We start from the raw sequence: 15,628 nt of genomic DNA on the forward strand, positions 1-15,628 counted from the left end.
AATTCTTAATCTTAGGTCTTCTGAGATCTCTTTTGTTCGAGGCATGGTTCACATCAGGCAATGATTCTTGTGAATAGCAAACTCAAATTTTGTGAGTGTTTTTAAAAGGGCTGGGCAGCTCTAACCATCTTCAATTTCGTATCATTGATTGGACTCCAGGTTAGCTGACTCCTGACTCCAATTAGCTTTTAGAGAAGTCTTTAGCCTAGGGGTTTACATACTTTTTCAAACATACACTGTGAATGTTGAAATGTATTCAATATAGACAAGACAACTACAATAGCTTGTGTGTTATTAGTTTAAGCACAATGTGTTTGTCTATTGTTGTGACTTAGATGAAGATCAGATCACATTTGATGACCAATGTATGCAGAAATCCAGGTAATTACAAAAGGTTCACATACTTTTTCTTGCCGCTGTAAATCGTTCGTATCCCATGATTCTGTGTTAAATGAGTTGTCGAACAAGTAGGTTAATAATCCCCCTGGTCGACCTCCCCAAATGAGTGTGTGTAATAAAACCAACATCACCATAATTCGTAATCCGGTTATCTTCACCTCTGCCTCTTGGGAGGGAAAAAGACCGGTCACGTCCTACTGTATAACAACATAAAGTCCGGCAATAACGTAAGTGGAGGCGTGCGCTGTCGCGGTGGTAGCGTGTATAGGAAGGGAGGGCAATCTTGTCCAGACTCTAATAAGAACCCAATGGCTGGCGCACGGCGGGCAGGAGCGCTTCAACACGACACGAGACACAAGTGGACGGACACAACATCTCGAGGCGCTTGCTGGAGGCAGGAATGGGATGAGATTCTGAGAATTCGTAGAGGAGATATTTCACAGAGACCCAACAGTGATGTAGGTCCGCGTCAGGTTTGCTATTGCTGAACTGCCGGGTGACTGGAGAGAGAGGCGGTAGGTAAGTAGGTAGGCGACTGGAAGCTCGAGAAACACCTGCATGGCAACAGGTACCTGTACCTGCAAAGACTGATAAGGATGAGAACTATTTATTTTTTAATTTATTGTGAACAGCATAAAGGATGATAAATCTTAAACATTCTGGAAAGGAAAATAGTTTTCAAGTGGCATAAATTATTAAGGGAGTAATCGATAAAACATTAAACTACATAAGCAAGAGGATATAACAATACAGTAGAGATTAAAGTTCATTTTAAAGAGTCAACATGGATTTTACAGAAGACCGGCGTCCCTGTACTTCCAGTGTGGATTTTGATCCATAATGGCCAACCTTGCTCTATAGAAACATTAGAACTCCTTTACAACTCATGGTCTGGAATGGACCACCACCAAGATTTGAACCCCATCATTCAAATGCATTTAAGTGCCCGAGACGGGGCTTGCTTAGTGGGCACGGTGGATCATTGAAGGTGTCCCCAATGAAGGTGTCCTCCTGGTTGGAAAGCCTGGCACGGCTTGGCCTGCTCGCTATCTTCACGTGGAGCTCCCTGGTCCAGGGGTGCGGGCCAGGCCCTGGGTACGGCAACCGCCCTAGGCCCAGGAAACTCATCCCCATGCCTTACAAGACCTCCTTCCCCAAACTTTCCGAGAACAACCTAGGTGCCAGCGGGAGGGTGGAGGGCAAGATCACACGTAACTCTGAACGCTTTAATGAACTGGTGTGTAACTACAACACCGATATTATCTTCAAAGATGAGGAGAAAACCCTTGCTGACCGCTTCATGACCAAGGTAAGACTGGTTGACAGACTGGGTCAGACACTGTTTGTAATGGCTAATCAAGTACAATTATCTCCAGGTTTCAGTTTGATTTTGTAGGACATTTACTGTGTGACAACGTCAAGATCCCATCGACCCACTTGGTGCCCTTTCCATTGACCGGTTTAAGTCACTGGTCACTCATGACCATGTGGTACAGTAATATAGTTACTATTAGACAGGCCAGTAGGTCCCTAGTATAATACCACAGGAGGAAACAGGTTCTCTGTGCTAGCTCATAAGGGGAATCTCTCTGCTGGATGATTGATGAACTGCAGCAAGTAGTGGTATACATAGATTTTTTATCACTATTGTGACATTTTCAGGATTCATTTTCTCCAATCCACAACTTCAACTTGATAAACTGATGTTAATTCATTTATCACTTTCCCTGAATTTCCTAGTTTGTTACTTGATAAAAGGCAATCAAATAAATAGTGGGCTGGATAGTTACTCACAAGGTGCTAAACCATAGATACTTCAGTAATGGACAGTTTACAGTCTCTGGTTGAACTATTGTGAACTTCTTGTTTAATCAAATCATTCTGTTCCAGGTGTCTAATTTTCCCCCCTCCTTCTTCATAAGATGGGGGGGATCAGGATGTAATTTAATATGACTCTGGGAGAATGGGTTCCAACTTGTGGGGATCATGTCCTCTTAATCTTTAACCAAAGTCTTTGTTGCTTGGTAATAAAACGATTCCTCTGGTTCTATTGCTCTGTGTGTGCATACTAGAAGGGATTCGTAGGTGAGGCCAGGTAGGTAAACTTGCATTAGAGTCAGGTTTGCCACATGACGAAGATTGCAAAGTTCCAGGAAAGTTCAATAAATTCCCTGATCATTCATACATCCTGGTTGGAGGATTCCAGGAGCTGATTTCCTCCTGATTCCGGGAATCCTCCAAACAGATTTAGGGAAAATCAGGGAATTGATTCAAAGTTCCCAGGAATTTAAAACCCTACATATGACCATTCAAATATGACCAGGAATTGAGGAGTTCCCAGACAGGCTCAGGCCTCTTTCTTGTGTCATATCTGACTCTTTGGAATATCAAGGAAGCCACAGTGTGATGTTAGCATTTTGAGTTGAGGCCGTGGAACAAGAAACATATTGTTATTTCTCTCAAATGGCTGGTATTCTCAACTTCTGATGTCAAGGGAGAATCGATCCATGTACAAGAGGAATGTAATCTTGGACATGGGATATTTAAGACATACAGTAGGCCTACTGTCATCTTCAAACTAACTGTCAGATTCTTAAAATGCACCATCATTAGTAACATCAAGACTATCCTTCACAATTGAGCATAACATTTCTTCTGTAAATGCAGGCTACTCATGTGGTGATGCTTGGAGTTCAGTCTGTGTTCTTTCTTTTTTTGAAGGAGTGTACAGTATGTGATGGAAATCTGTGGTTGAGTGTGTGTATGCCCTTTTGATTCCCAGTCTGAGGACCAGTGTGTATATGCGTGCATGTACCAGTGTGTGTGTGTGTGTGTGTCTGCGTCAGTGTGTGTGTGTGTACAGTATGTGTGCATGTGCCCCTCTCTCTGGCCAGATGTGAAAGACGTTCTTTGTGTAGGGTTTGGACACTCAGAGGGGTCGCCTATACAAAATTCTCGCCTGCTGAAGTAATGGCACCGTCGGAAAAACCGACTATTGTAGTTCAATGACAATGAAACGCCTCTCTTCAATGGCATGGCGAGAAAAATGTAGGCAGTTTGTTTTGTATCCCTAGTTCTTTTCTCACTCTGGCTGAGTGCATGCCCATGCATTCCTCCCATCTGTATCTCTGCCCTCTCACTTAGCCTGGACCTGGACCTCTTAGCTGCTCTGCGTCGCTCTTGCCAAGTCTCTCTCTCTCTGAAATATGGTTAACAAACTCTGTTCCAACCATAGAGATGTATAGAGATTGCAACGTTGTGTCTGTGCCATTGTGGCATCTGTGACATCATCCATTTTAACGTAGTACAATTTTCTTCTTCTTTTGATGTTTAAAAAAAGTGTCAAGCTAATATTGGTGACTTACCGCCCTGTGCAGTGCTGGAGTCTTTCAATGATATCTATATGGTTCCAATTCCTAGGGATTTGGGACTTTCAGGAGGCAATGCTTAAGAGCCTCTTAAAAGTTTGCCTCAGTTTGATGGTCTGTACTAGAGGTCGACCGATTATGGTTTTTCAACAATACCGATTATTGGAGGGCCAAAAAAAGCTGATACAGATTAATCGGCCAATTTTTTATTTATTTATTTGTAATAATGACAATTACAACAATACTGAATGAACACTTATTTTAACTTAATATAATACATCAATAAAACCAATTTAGCCTCAAATAAATAATTAAACATGTTCAATTTGGTTTAAATAATGCAAAAACAAAGTGTTGGAGAAGAAAGTAAAAGTGCAATATGTGCCATGTAAGAAAGCTAACGTTTAAGTTCCTTGCTCAGAACATGAGAACATATGAAAGCTGGTGGTTTGTTTTAACAACAGTCTTCAATATTCACAAAAATAAGTTTTAGGTTGTTGTTATTATAGGAATTATAGGACTATTTCCCTCTATACCATTTGTATTTCATTAACTTTTGACTATTGGATGTTCTTATAGACACTTTAGTATTGCCAGTGTAACAGTATAGCTTCCGTACCTCTCCTCGCTCCTACCTGGGCTCGAACCAGGAACACATCGACAACAGCCACCATCGTAGCAGCGTTACCCATGCAGAGCAATGGGAACAACTACTCTAAGTCTCAGAGCGAGTGACGTTTGAAACGCTATTAGCGTGCACCCCGCTAACTAGCTAGCCATTTCACATCGGTTACACCAGCCTCATCTCGGGAGTTGATAAGCTTGAAGTCATAAACAGCTGCTGGCAAACGCACACAAGTGCTGTTTGAATGAATGCTTACAAGCCTGATGCTGCCTACCATCGCTCAGTCAGACTGCTCTATCAAATCATAGACTTAGTTATAACATGATAACACACAGAAATACGAGCCTTAGGTCATTAATATGGTCGAATCCGGAAACTATCATCAGTGAAATACGGAACCGTTCCGTATTTTATCTAACGGATGGCATCCATAAGACTAAATATTCCTGTTACATTGCACAACCTTCAATGTTATGTCATAATTACGTAAAATTCTGGCAAATTAGGCAGCCCAAACTGTTGCATATACACTGACTCTGCGTGCAATGAAGGCAAGAGAAGTGACACAATTTCACTTGTTTAATATTGCCTGCTAACCTGGATTTCTTTTAGCTAAATATGCACGTTTAAAAATATATACTTCTGTGTATTGATTTTAAGAAAGGCATTGATGTTTATGGTTAGGTACACATTGGAACAACGATACGCACTGCATCGATTATATGCAACTCAGGACACGCTAGATCAACTAGTAATATCATCAACCATGTGTAGTTAGCAAGTGATTATAATTGATTGATTGATTGTTTTTTATAAGATAAGTGTAATGCTAGCTAGCAACTTACCTTGGCTTACTGCATTCGCGTAACAGGCAGTCTCCTTGTGGAGTGCAATGAGAGGCAGGTGGTTAGAGCGTTGGACTAGTTAACTGTAAGGTTGCAAGATTGAATCCCTGAGCTGACAAGTTAAAAATCTGTCGTTCTGCCCCTGAACAAGGCTGTTAACCCACCGTTTCTAGGCCGTCATTGAAAATAAGAATGTGTTCTTAACTGACTTGCCTAGTTAAATAAAGATTAAATAAAGGTCTAAAAAAACATAATTTTTTTAATCGGCCAAATTGGTGTCCAAAAATAAAGATTTCCGATTGTTATGAAAACTTGAAATCGGCCCTAATTAATCGGCCATTCCGATTAATCGGTCGCCCTCTAGTCTGTACAGTTAACCTATTACCTGTGAGAGTGTTACGTTGTATTAATCAGAGTACAGAGATTTAGCCTCTGACATGACATATTGTAAACTGCCATTGTGTGATGTTACATTTTACATTTACATTTGAGTCATTTAGCAGACACTCTTATCCATGGTGACATACAGGACAAATTATGGTTAAGTGCCTTGCTCAAGGGCACAGACAGATTTACCAACTAGTCTGCACAGTGACCTTTCGGCAACCTTTCGGTTACTGGCCCAACGCTCTTATCTGCTAGGCTACCTGCTGCTACCTACCTACCTGTGACATTCAAACATAATACAGTATGTATCATTGCAGCCCAGTAGTGGGTGTATATCTGGTGTTCACATTTCTGATCAAATGTCTCAAAGAGGTGCCACTGACTCACTGAATGGCCTTAATTATTCCCTCACCCAGCAGAAAAGGCCAAGGAATGTTCTACAATGGCTACAGTAGCTTTGAGTTCTTATGTTCTAATTGTTTGAGAAAGGTTGGAGAGGGTGGCAATGGCCTTTAGTAGCTCTGAATACAGACTATTTAAATCTGATGATGTCAATGGAGAGACAAATTAGCCTGGTTCCAGATCAGTTTTTTTGCAAGGTGGCAAGACAGCAAAAAATGTTGGGGGACCAGGCTATAGACAAATAACCTAGCGGGGATAACAGGAGGAATACAGTTAGTTGCAGTAGTGTTGAGGTTTTAGGTATTGAGTTACAAGGGGTTGAATGAGACTATGAGTGAATGAATATAGGGTCATTGTGGGTGAGGTAGACAACAGGCTCATATCTACTCTTTGTCTCAAGCGGTTCCCTTTCCCTCGTTAATGAATGATTAAAACTGTCTCTGGTACCTCCCCTCTAAGGGGGTTCATACACGTCAATAGTCCTGGAGTTGCTATCGACAGACCCGCCTATAATGCTGAAAATACTTGCCAATTGCCTAATAATTCTCACGAGAATATGAGGGCTAATTTAATTGAGAGCAATCATTGAGAGCAAATGAATGACTCTATTGGCATACAGTAGATACATTATGACAGCATAGTTCAATTGAAAGGTATCATATCATATTGTATTAATGAAATCTCTCCACCCCTCTCCCTGTCCCTCAGCGCTGTAAAGACTGCCTCAACAAACTAGCCATAGCGGTGATGAACCACTGGCCTGGGACGAAACTGAGGGTGACAGAGGCCTGGGATGAGGACGGCCATCACCCCCCTGACTCTCTTCATTATGAGGGACGGGCCGTGGACATCACCACGTCAGACCGCATCCCAGACAAGTACGGCATGCTAGCCCAGCTGGCTGTGGAGGCTGGCTTTGACTTTGTGTACTATGAGTCCAAGTACCATGTGCACTGCTCTGTCAAAGCTGGTAAGTCAAGTGGATATTAACTGGTATATTTAATACATGACAAATATATTATTTCCAGTGATTTGCCTTTGGATGTATTTTACATTTATTCCTGTCATTATTTTCATACATATCTTATGTCATATTATACCATGTCAATGTTATTAACAAAATATAGTGTTTTAGTCATCTTACAGTAGGTCCTTCTCTATTGATTCCCCCCTCAGATCACTCTGTGGCGGTGGAGAAAGGGGGCTGTTTCCCAGGCTGGGCCCGAGTGACCTTGGCCGGAGGGGGACAGAAGACCCTGGCCTCCCTGGGGCCTGGAGACAGAGTGTTGGCCCTGTCTGGGTCAGGACACATCGTCCTCAGCCGCGTCCTTCTATTCCTACACCAAGACCATGAGAGCAGGTCCACTTTCCTGGTCCTGGCCACAAAAGATGGCCGCCGCCTAGCCCTCACTCCCCACCACCTGGTCTTCCTTGCACCCCATCACAAACTCCACTACAGTGAGTACAAGGCTCAGTTTGCCAGTAGAGCCAAACCGGGGGACTATGTACTCGTCCATGGAGCGGACGGCCGAGTACAACCATCCAGGATCACATCTGTATCGCAGGAGGAAGGGATGGGTGTGTACGCACCACTTACAGAACACGGCACTCTGTTTGTGGATGGGGTGCTGGCATCCAGCTATGCACTTATAGAGGACCATAGGCTGGCACACTGGGCATTTGGGCCTCTGAGACTGCTGCTGTCATTCACCCAGCTGGTTCGGGGGGAGGGCACACTGGGAGCGCAGGTCACAGAGGCAGAGAGAGAGCACACGAAGAAGCCCACTCACTGCAACACTCAACACATTTGTGTGAATCAGACACTCAACAGCCCAGGCGTGTATGTGAATACAAACACTTCAGACAGACAAAGCAGTTGCGCTGCTGTACCCATAAACAGAGACATTGAGGGGGGACACTGTGACTCTGTGCGAAAAGAGGTTTTGAGTGTGCACTGGTATGCTAGGCTGCTACACAGAATTGGACAGTTCTTTCTAGACCCAAAGACATTTTATCATTAGGTTAAAGGCACTATAGGCTCAACTCTGGTGCCTGTATACCACTGATAATTACTACTGTAACATTTCCAGTGTCCTACAGATAATTGCTATTGTACTGTTACATTTCCACAGTGTCCTATAGATATTTGCTACTGTACTGTTACATTTCCACAGTGTCCTATATATATTTGCTACTGTTACATTTCCACAGTGTCCTACAGATAATTTCTACTGTACTGTTACATTTCCACAGTGTTACATTTACACAGTGTCCTACAGATAATTGCTATTGTTACATTTCCACAGTGTCCTACAGGTAATTGCTACTGTTACATTTCCACAGTGTCCTACAGATAATTTCTACTGTACTGTTACATTTCCACAGTGTTACATTTCCACAGTGTCCTACAGATAATTGCTATCGTTACATTTCCACAGTGTCCTACAGGTAATTGCTACTGTTACATTTCCACAGTGTCCTACAGATAATTGCTACTGTTACATTTCCACAGTGTCCTACAGGTAATTGCTACTGTTACATTTCCACAGTGTCCTACAGGTAATTGCTACTGTTACATTTCCACAGTGTCCTACAGGTAATTGCTTCTGTTACATTTCCACAGTGTCCTACAGATAATTGCTACTGTTACATTTCCACAGTGTCCTACAGGTAATTGCTTCTGTTACATTTCCACAGTGTCCTACAGATAATTGCTACTGTTACATTTCCACTTATGCTCTTATTTTTCTACTGCCCTGTCTTTTACTAAAATGTTAAACCTTATGCACCCCGAAAGAGTATATTTGCATTTTACTCACCGGTAATTGCATTGTAATGTATTTATGTATTAACATTGTATTTCCTCTTTTACACTCAGTAAATGTGTTGATGGTTGGTTTGGGTGCATGTAGAGACTATGTCTTCAAAGATGATGCGTTATAGAAGGCTTTTATACAGGTTAATTCCTGAGAGAAATGGACACCATAATAACGGAATCAGCATGTGTATTGTCAAGAATCCATTGTACATGTGTATTGTCAAGAATCCATTGTACATGTGTATTGTCAAGAATCCATTGTACATGTGTATTGTCAAGAATCCATTGTACATGTGTATTGTCAAGAATCCATTGTATATGTGTCTTATTTAGATAACATCTACAGTATAAACCAACATAAAATGTGGGTTTCCTATATGCTTTATTATTCTAAAACAATGAGGAAAAATGAGTATGTGCCAGAACAAATAAAAGCTTTATTTTTGTACCTTCTGAATCATAATATATAAATGTAGCAATTTATTGTAATTATTATAACTATGGCCTCATTTGTTATGTTCTCTTTTAAAGTTGTAATTAAACAAATTATAATACATTATTGTGTAAGTAAACCTTGCTTGTGTTCCTGTTTTACATGTAGATTCTCTCCGTTAAATCCTTCTGTCTCTCCTAGGGTTTGCAAATGACATTTACAGAAGATGTTAGAATATGTTTCATTGATGTTGTTCTGTCCTTGAACTGTTCTTGTCTATTAATGTCCTGTATTATGTCATGTTTCATGTGGACCCCAAGAAGAGTAGCAGCAGCTTTCACAACAGCTAATGGGGATCCTAATAAAATACCAAAAAGACTACATGAAAAACTTGAGAAATCTGACCACGGCCTATAGTCATATTTGGAGCCTCCGAATTACAGTGGGAGCTGTCTTCTTGGTGCATGTGTACTGTAACAGAGCATGTGTACTATAGCAGAAAGGGTTCAAACTCAGACATCCAGCAGAACTGGTGGGCCAGTCTACAGTAGTTAATAAGAAACCCAGACTTAATATTCTCCCTTGCTGCCCGATCTCTCTGTGTTTATCTTAATCATGTTCTCCATCCTGGGCTCCTGAGTAATGGAATCTCTATGCTCTGATTTTCCGAGTATTTCAGTGTATTTGCAACATAGCTTGTTAATGGTGACCTGTCCTGTCATTGACACTTCCTTTCTGTTATTAACCTAAACGAACAATGCCTTGTCTCTGTTTTGTCACATTTATTTATCTTGAAACGTTCTCCTCTCAGCTCCTTTATCCTCAGATTTACACAGTGAGTACATCCTGTGATGTGTAATACAAGGTTATACACCCCCTTGTGGAGTAACTGACATCATATTTGTGGATTATATCTACTTTTGGGTCTTTGCAGCTATTGCTCCTATACCTGCCTGTGTAATAATGCAGTAAACAATAGCAACTAACAACACTTTATTGATGCTATTATTAACATAGAAATGTATATACAAATGTAATGAATGCATAGTAATGAGTTATCCAGACCAGGTAAGTGTTCCATCTTCCCATAGTACCTTCATTCTGGATACTCAATAGATCCTAGAAGAAGGAATAGCCTGATTGTTGAGAGAGGGAGACGATACTATATTCTATCAGCTCCATATTTTGGAAATCATTCAAAGATGACATTAAACCTGACCAGTGTTGTGTGCAGAATAGGATCATCAGGCACATTGGAGAAGAGCAGAATAATAGCAGTGGGTGGGGGACTTGAAATGGGTACAAAATCAAATAAATTAAAAATAAAAAGGAAACAAACTGAATGTCATTGTTCCAGTTAGCATTGTGTAGTAGACAGCTCACAGCTGTGGAGGTATTCCATCCAGGAGATTATCCTTGAGATAGAAGGGGCAGATTAGAATGCACACACTCATCAAATCAGACCAACGGGAGAAGCCCAACAACATAATACCACCCACCTTTTACCATTGTTGACCAATCACAGCAGTGTCAGATTGTCTGAGAATCCCGACCAATCCCTGCCCTCAAAAATCCAATCGAATCCTGCTAAAATTGAGTGGGAGTTGGGTAATCCTGTCAGGGCAACCAGTATTTTAATCGCCTATTTCATTATGAAAACCAAACCAGCACAACCAATCATTTATGGTTAGTTAGTTCATAGCCAGAAAAACTATTCTTCTGATCTGGGAGAGATCTCTGAGAGCAGATCTTTTAATAGAAAGTTGAACAGTCTGTACTGGTGTAGGCCTCATAAATATTGATTCAATGTGGACAGACAGATGGACAGACATGTTTTCATCAATTAAACAATTGGGGTGAAATTCAGTATGGTGAACGGTTGTGAGACACGAACATGTTTTGGTCTTGGATGTGACAAAGTCAGGACTCAGGAGTGAATGTTGAGACATGTTTATTGTGTACAAAGTTGCAAAACATTGTGCAACATTGCATTGTTTAATATGCATCATTTTTGCTCAACCAATGGATACTCTTACCCACCGAAATCCAACATACAGAAGTATGAAGTGTCACGTATGAGTGTCTTGATCAAGATATAGCATCAGGGCCTTGAATTTGATCCAAGCATTAATGCCCACATCCAAAAAAGAGGAATCAGAGATGCCTAATATCCTACCTAGAATTAGGCCTAAGTGCAACAATAACTAAATTGCCAGAAGAAGCATTTTGGACTGGGAAAAGACATTATTGGTCCAAGCATATAAATGATAGTCAAATGGGAGTTGCAGTGGTGTAGACCAAAGTGAGAAAGCACATGATCCTTCTAGAAACTCAACTGTACTAGGTGGATGTGGGCAGAATGAGGTTGATTGATTCCTCTGAAAACATGCAAGATCAGTGGGACATACTGCCATGTTCTCAGATAAGGGCATGGTAGTGCATAGCCAGGAGACAGGAGTCACTATGGAGCTGAAGGGCCAGTGCTATACAATGGGAAAGTAACATACTAGGACTCTGGGAAGGGTGAAGGGGTCATTCAAGGCAAGAAGCCTACCGATTCAACAGGAGAAGTAGGACTGAATCTGGGCATGTGTGAGAGAAAGAGGCAAATTATAGCAATGAATACCATAACCTCTCGAATGTCACACGATAGCCAATGTATCCTCCTAAAATCTAACATACAATAGAGGCATCCAAAGCCATTATTCCATTATTGTTTCATGCGCTCTTCTATACACAATGTGCATGGACATTGACGAGTCAATGTTTTGCCTTTTTAATGAATTTGCATTTGGGCTCAGTCTGATGATCTAACATATGGTGTAAAAAATGATTTTCAAAATCTCGTCCTACAAGTTAAAAATCAGAATATGCTATCCACTAAAATATTATAACTCTGAAAAAGTTAAGATAACTAACTAGTTCAGCTCAAAGCAAATAAGATAACAACTTGGAGAGGCGCGTACAGAATGCTCCCTTGCAGACATGAGAAATGTTGTTGTTTTATTGACTTGACGGAACATACACACCGACACACTAGTGGTGATCCGGACAGGAATAGCTCGCTAAAGTTAAGACGTTAACATCGAAAACATTGTTTCAGATAATGTCTGAAAGTTTAACGTTAATAAATTGAGATATTACCCAATTTTTGGTCGAATATCGGATGCCAACTTAATGCAAGTCCGAACCAGTAAAATGCAGAGAAGCTAGTTAATTTGTGCCGTTAGTTAGCTAACGTTATCTGTCTATCTAATTTAGTTACCATCAACTACTAAACATTCCCCTATGTTTCGGAACATTGGGCTGTCGATCGTGCATTTTTTATGGAAGATTGGCTATAATGTTATATTCGTCGACCATTGCTTTTTGTTTAACAATTTTCACGGCGTGTTAGCAACTGGCCATCAACTCTTGTCTTTTGAGCTCCGTGGCTGGCTGGTTATCCAGCCACACGCCGTGCACTTCCCCCACTCACCTCATTCTCCAGCCGGCAAGCCCGCTAAGTAAAATGAGGCAAGCATCAACCATTTAACGGTGTAGACTACTACAAATATGGATTGTTTGGATGTATGAGGACACAACCATCTCATTGTAAGGTGAGTCATTTGTTTGAATAACATCACTAACGAACTTATTTGACGAATCAATTTCTCTGACCTTTAAGGCTAGCTAGGTTGTAGCTAGCTAACGTTAAGTTCGTTGATCAGGATGGCTAACGTCTAGCTAGCTAACGACACTAAGTTAACTAGCTACTCGCTAACACGAATTAATATAATAATTCACTCAAATGACATTAGCTAACGTAAATGTAAGCTACATATTTAGTTAAACTGAACACCCTTATTATTTCAACTGCGTAGCTAGCCAACTGAGTGAGTGCCTTAGTTGGCAGGCGACCTAACTATCTTGTTTCCTAGTTAGCTAACTAGCATGTAACTTTGCTAGCGAGTTTACCTAACGGTTAATGCCAACAAGCTTTTGAGGTTTTGAAGTTGCCGTTTTGGACGCATTGATTTTTAGCTAGCTAGCAATCAAGTGGAGTTCTCTGGTTTATAAGTGTGTTGTCAGTGGCTTTCAGTTATGTGGTCTGAGTTTACAGTAATCATCATAGTGGTCGCTGATAGATTATAGCTAGTTATTGGGTTTGGTTACATGACGGATAACTACTAGCTAGTTACATGGCTGTGTAGTAACTTTAGGTAGCAGTGGAACATTGTACTGTAATAGTCTCCCTTCAGTGCAGGGGAAATGGACTAGTCCCCCAAACACATACATTATATTCAGAGTTATTTCAATCACACAGCTAGTAACGTTAGCTATATGATTCAGACTATGTGCCAACTTTTGATGTTGATGTGTAAATCGCACTCTGCTCATTTTCATGGCAATATGTGCAAATTGTGATCTGAACACAACCAATTGCATTGGAACACATTGTTACTCAAGTAACTAACCATGGATTGATGTAAACACAGGTAGCCTATAACACTGTGATTTGTGAGTTTCTGCTTCAAGGCCCAAGTTAGTGACACATTTGTTGAATGGGATACGCCAAAGTAAACCCTCCATGTGGCTACCCATTGTGCACTACACGCATACACACATCACACGCGTACATTACATCATTAGGTGGAGGCGAGGTACATTTGATTTGTTTTTAGCTAGTGTTTTACACAGTAGAGGAGGTTTGTACAGATATTGTCTTCTCAGCTCTCATCCAATCCCCTGTTTTTCATTCATTTTAGGGTTAAGGCATAGCCATACACAACAATTAGTGTGGACCATTTGACGTAAGACCACTTTGAAAACTGAAAACCTCAGGCAGATTTTGGAATAAACTGTTGTTGGGCTCATTCGGGCTGCAGCCATTACTGGAGGAGGTGGTATGGGCTCAATGCTTTCCTGAGTTTTACAGAAAGTTGTGTGGCTAGAACTGGTTTAAACGCTCACTAAATCTGTCATATTACTACATAGTTTTTTCATCGTCAACATATCACAAATCGATTACTCTTACAATTGTGGATTAAAAAAAAATATTAATGTACCTCTAGTCCGTATATTTTAGTCGGAACTATGCTGCACAGTGATGGGGTTTTAGCACGATTTTGACAGTTGCAACAGGAAGTAATGTACAAGGAAGTTGTATTTTCTTTGTGTATCTCGGTTTAGGGTTGTTTTATTTAAAGAAAACAACATTTCAGTTCCTATATTTTGTTATTTTTCCATACATGTCTTATGTGGGTTTGGATTATGCATTTCTGGCAAAACAAAGATGGAAATGTCTTCAAACATGTATTATTTATTTAGTTAGCTAGTCACTGACACGCTATTTTCATGCAGAGTTTGCGAATCCCGAGTAACGTTAGCGAGCTACTTTGTTAGCAAGAATGCTACCAGTTAACGACGTAGCTAACGTTAGCTAGCTTGCGGTTTCAACTAAATTGAGGACATAAACAGCCATATTCATTCATCTAGATTGGATCGCGGTTAATCAATTACGAGTTTTAAAATTATGTATTTAGTATCCCATGCATATAGCTAAAGGTTTGTATTAAATACGCTTATTGCTAGCTATATTTATTGTTTATACAGTTCTTGTGAATTTGTCACGTCTGAGGTTATACGCTAACGTTAGCCAAATCAGCTAGCTGACGTCGGCTATCTATTTTAATCTAGCTGTTATACTGCAGCAATGTGAAATATTGGGCTTTGCTGGGCACAAAGGGAAATTGAGCCTCGCTGGATTTTGCGATTGGACGTCAGATAGCATAAATGTGACTACCGGTAGTTGTTATTTCCCGCGTACGACTGTGGTAAATAATGTGTGTATTTAATGTTTTGTTGTTAATTTTGGTAAATTATGATGTGCCTTACCTCTAATATTATTCGGCAACTTTGTTTACGTTTCAGGCCTCTGTCAAGGAGATTAGGAGAGGGGATGGACGAGCAGAAATCAAACTGCGAAGAAAATGACTCTGAACCGACAGGTACAATAACATACCTGCTGTGGTGTCAGAAAAAAAGTAGTTGTTGCTAATTATAATAATTCTTTATTTTTCAATTTGTTGCATGTATTTTCATACAGTAGCTTATTGGAATGTTCTTTAAAATTGAAGACAAATATAGGTTAAATTGGTAAAACATGTGGACTAATGCCTTTCCCAGCTGATGACAGCGCCCCTATGGAGCAGCCAATCCCCTCAGAGGGGGAGTCAGAGGCCCCTCTGGCTGCAGAGGACTCCTCTGAAACTGTTGCTGCCTCTTCCAGCACAGATGTGTAAGTCCCTTCTCAGATACCCTAACAAAGGCATAGTGCTAGAAAAAAATAGATTTCTTAGTCAACATTTC

General features: G+C 40.7%; 2 protein-coding genes across 2 annotated transcripts in view; both read left to right on the forward strand.

Annotated features, from left to right (window-relative positions):
* The first annotated feature begins 641 nt into the window (after positions 1 to 641).
* Positions 642 to 10,044, forward strand: LOC124032271 (indian hedgehog protein-like). Its single transcript, XM_046344537.1, has 3 exons — positions 642 to 1,708; positions 6,735 to 6,996; positions 7,203 to 10,044. The coding sequence occupies exons 1-3, from the start codon at positions 1,286 to 1,288 to the stop codon at positions 8,045 to 8,047; spliced, it is 1,530 nt and encodes a 509-aa protein (XP_046200493.1). The 5' UTR covers positions 642 to 1,285; the 3' UTR covers positions 8,048 to 10,044.
* A 2,236-nt stretch (positions 10,045 to 12,280) lies between these two features.
* The window catches only part of LOC124032266 (histone-lysine N-methyltransferase 2D-like), a 46,984-nt gene continuing 43,636 nt past the window's right edge, over positions 12,281 to 15,628 (forward strand). The window contains 3 exon segments of the mRNA XM_046344529.1: positions 12,281 to 12,876; positions 15,191 to 15,267; positions 15,446 to 15,557. Coding sequence (XP_046200485.1) covers positions 15,219 to 15,267; positions 15,446 to 15,557 — 161 coding nt within the window. The 5' untranslated portion in view covers positions 12,281 to 12,876; positions 15,191 to 15,218.

Source organism: Oncorhynchus gorbuscha, linkage group LG03 (genome assembly GCF_021184085.1).
Source record: "Oncorhynchus gorbuscha isolate QuinsamMale2020 ecotype Even-year linkage group LG03, OgorEven_v1.0, whole genome shotgun sequence".
In the NCBI taxonomy this organism is placed as follows: Eukaryota; Metazoa; Chordata; class Actinopteri; order Salmoniformes; family Salmonidae; genus Oncorhynchus; species Oncorhynchus gorbuscha.

Bases quoted from the DNA above. Each gene is read 5' to 3' on its own strand.
- LOC124032271 (XM_046344537.1), top strand. From the start codon at position 1,286: ATGGTCTGGAATGGACCACCACCAAGATTTGAACCCCATCATTCAAAT. The intron at 1,709-6,734 runs GTAAGACTGGTT...CCTGTCCCTCAG, and splicing joins CTGACCGCTTCATGACCAAG to CGCTGTAAAGACTGCCTCAA. The intron at 6,997-7,202 runs GTAAGTCAAGTG...TTCCCCCCTCAG, and splicing joins GCACTGCTCTGTCAAAGCTG to ATCACTCTGTGGCGGTGGAG.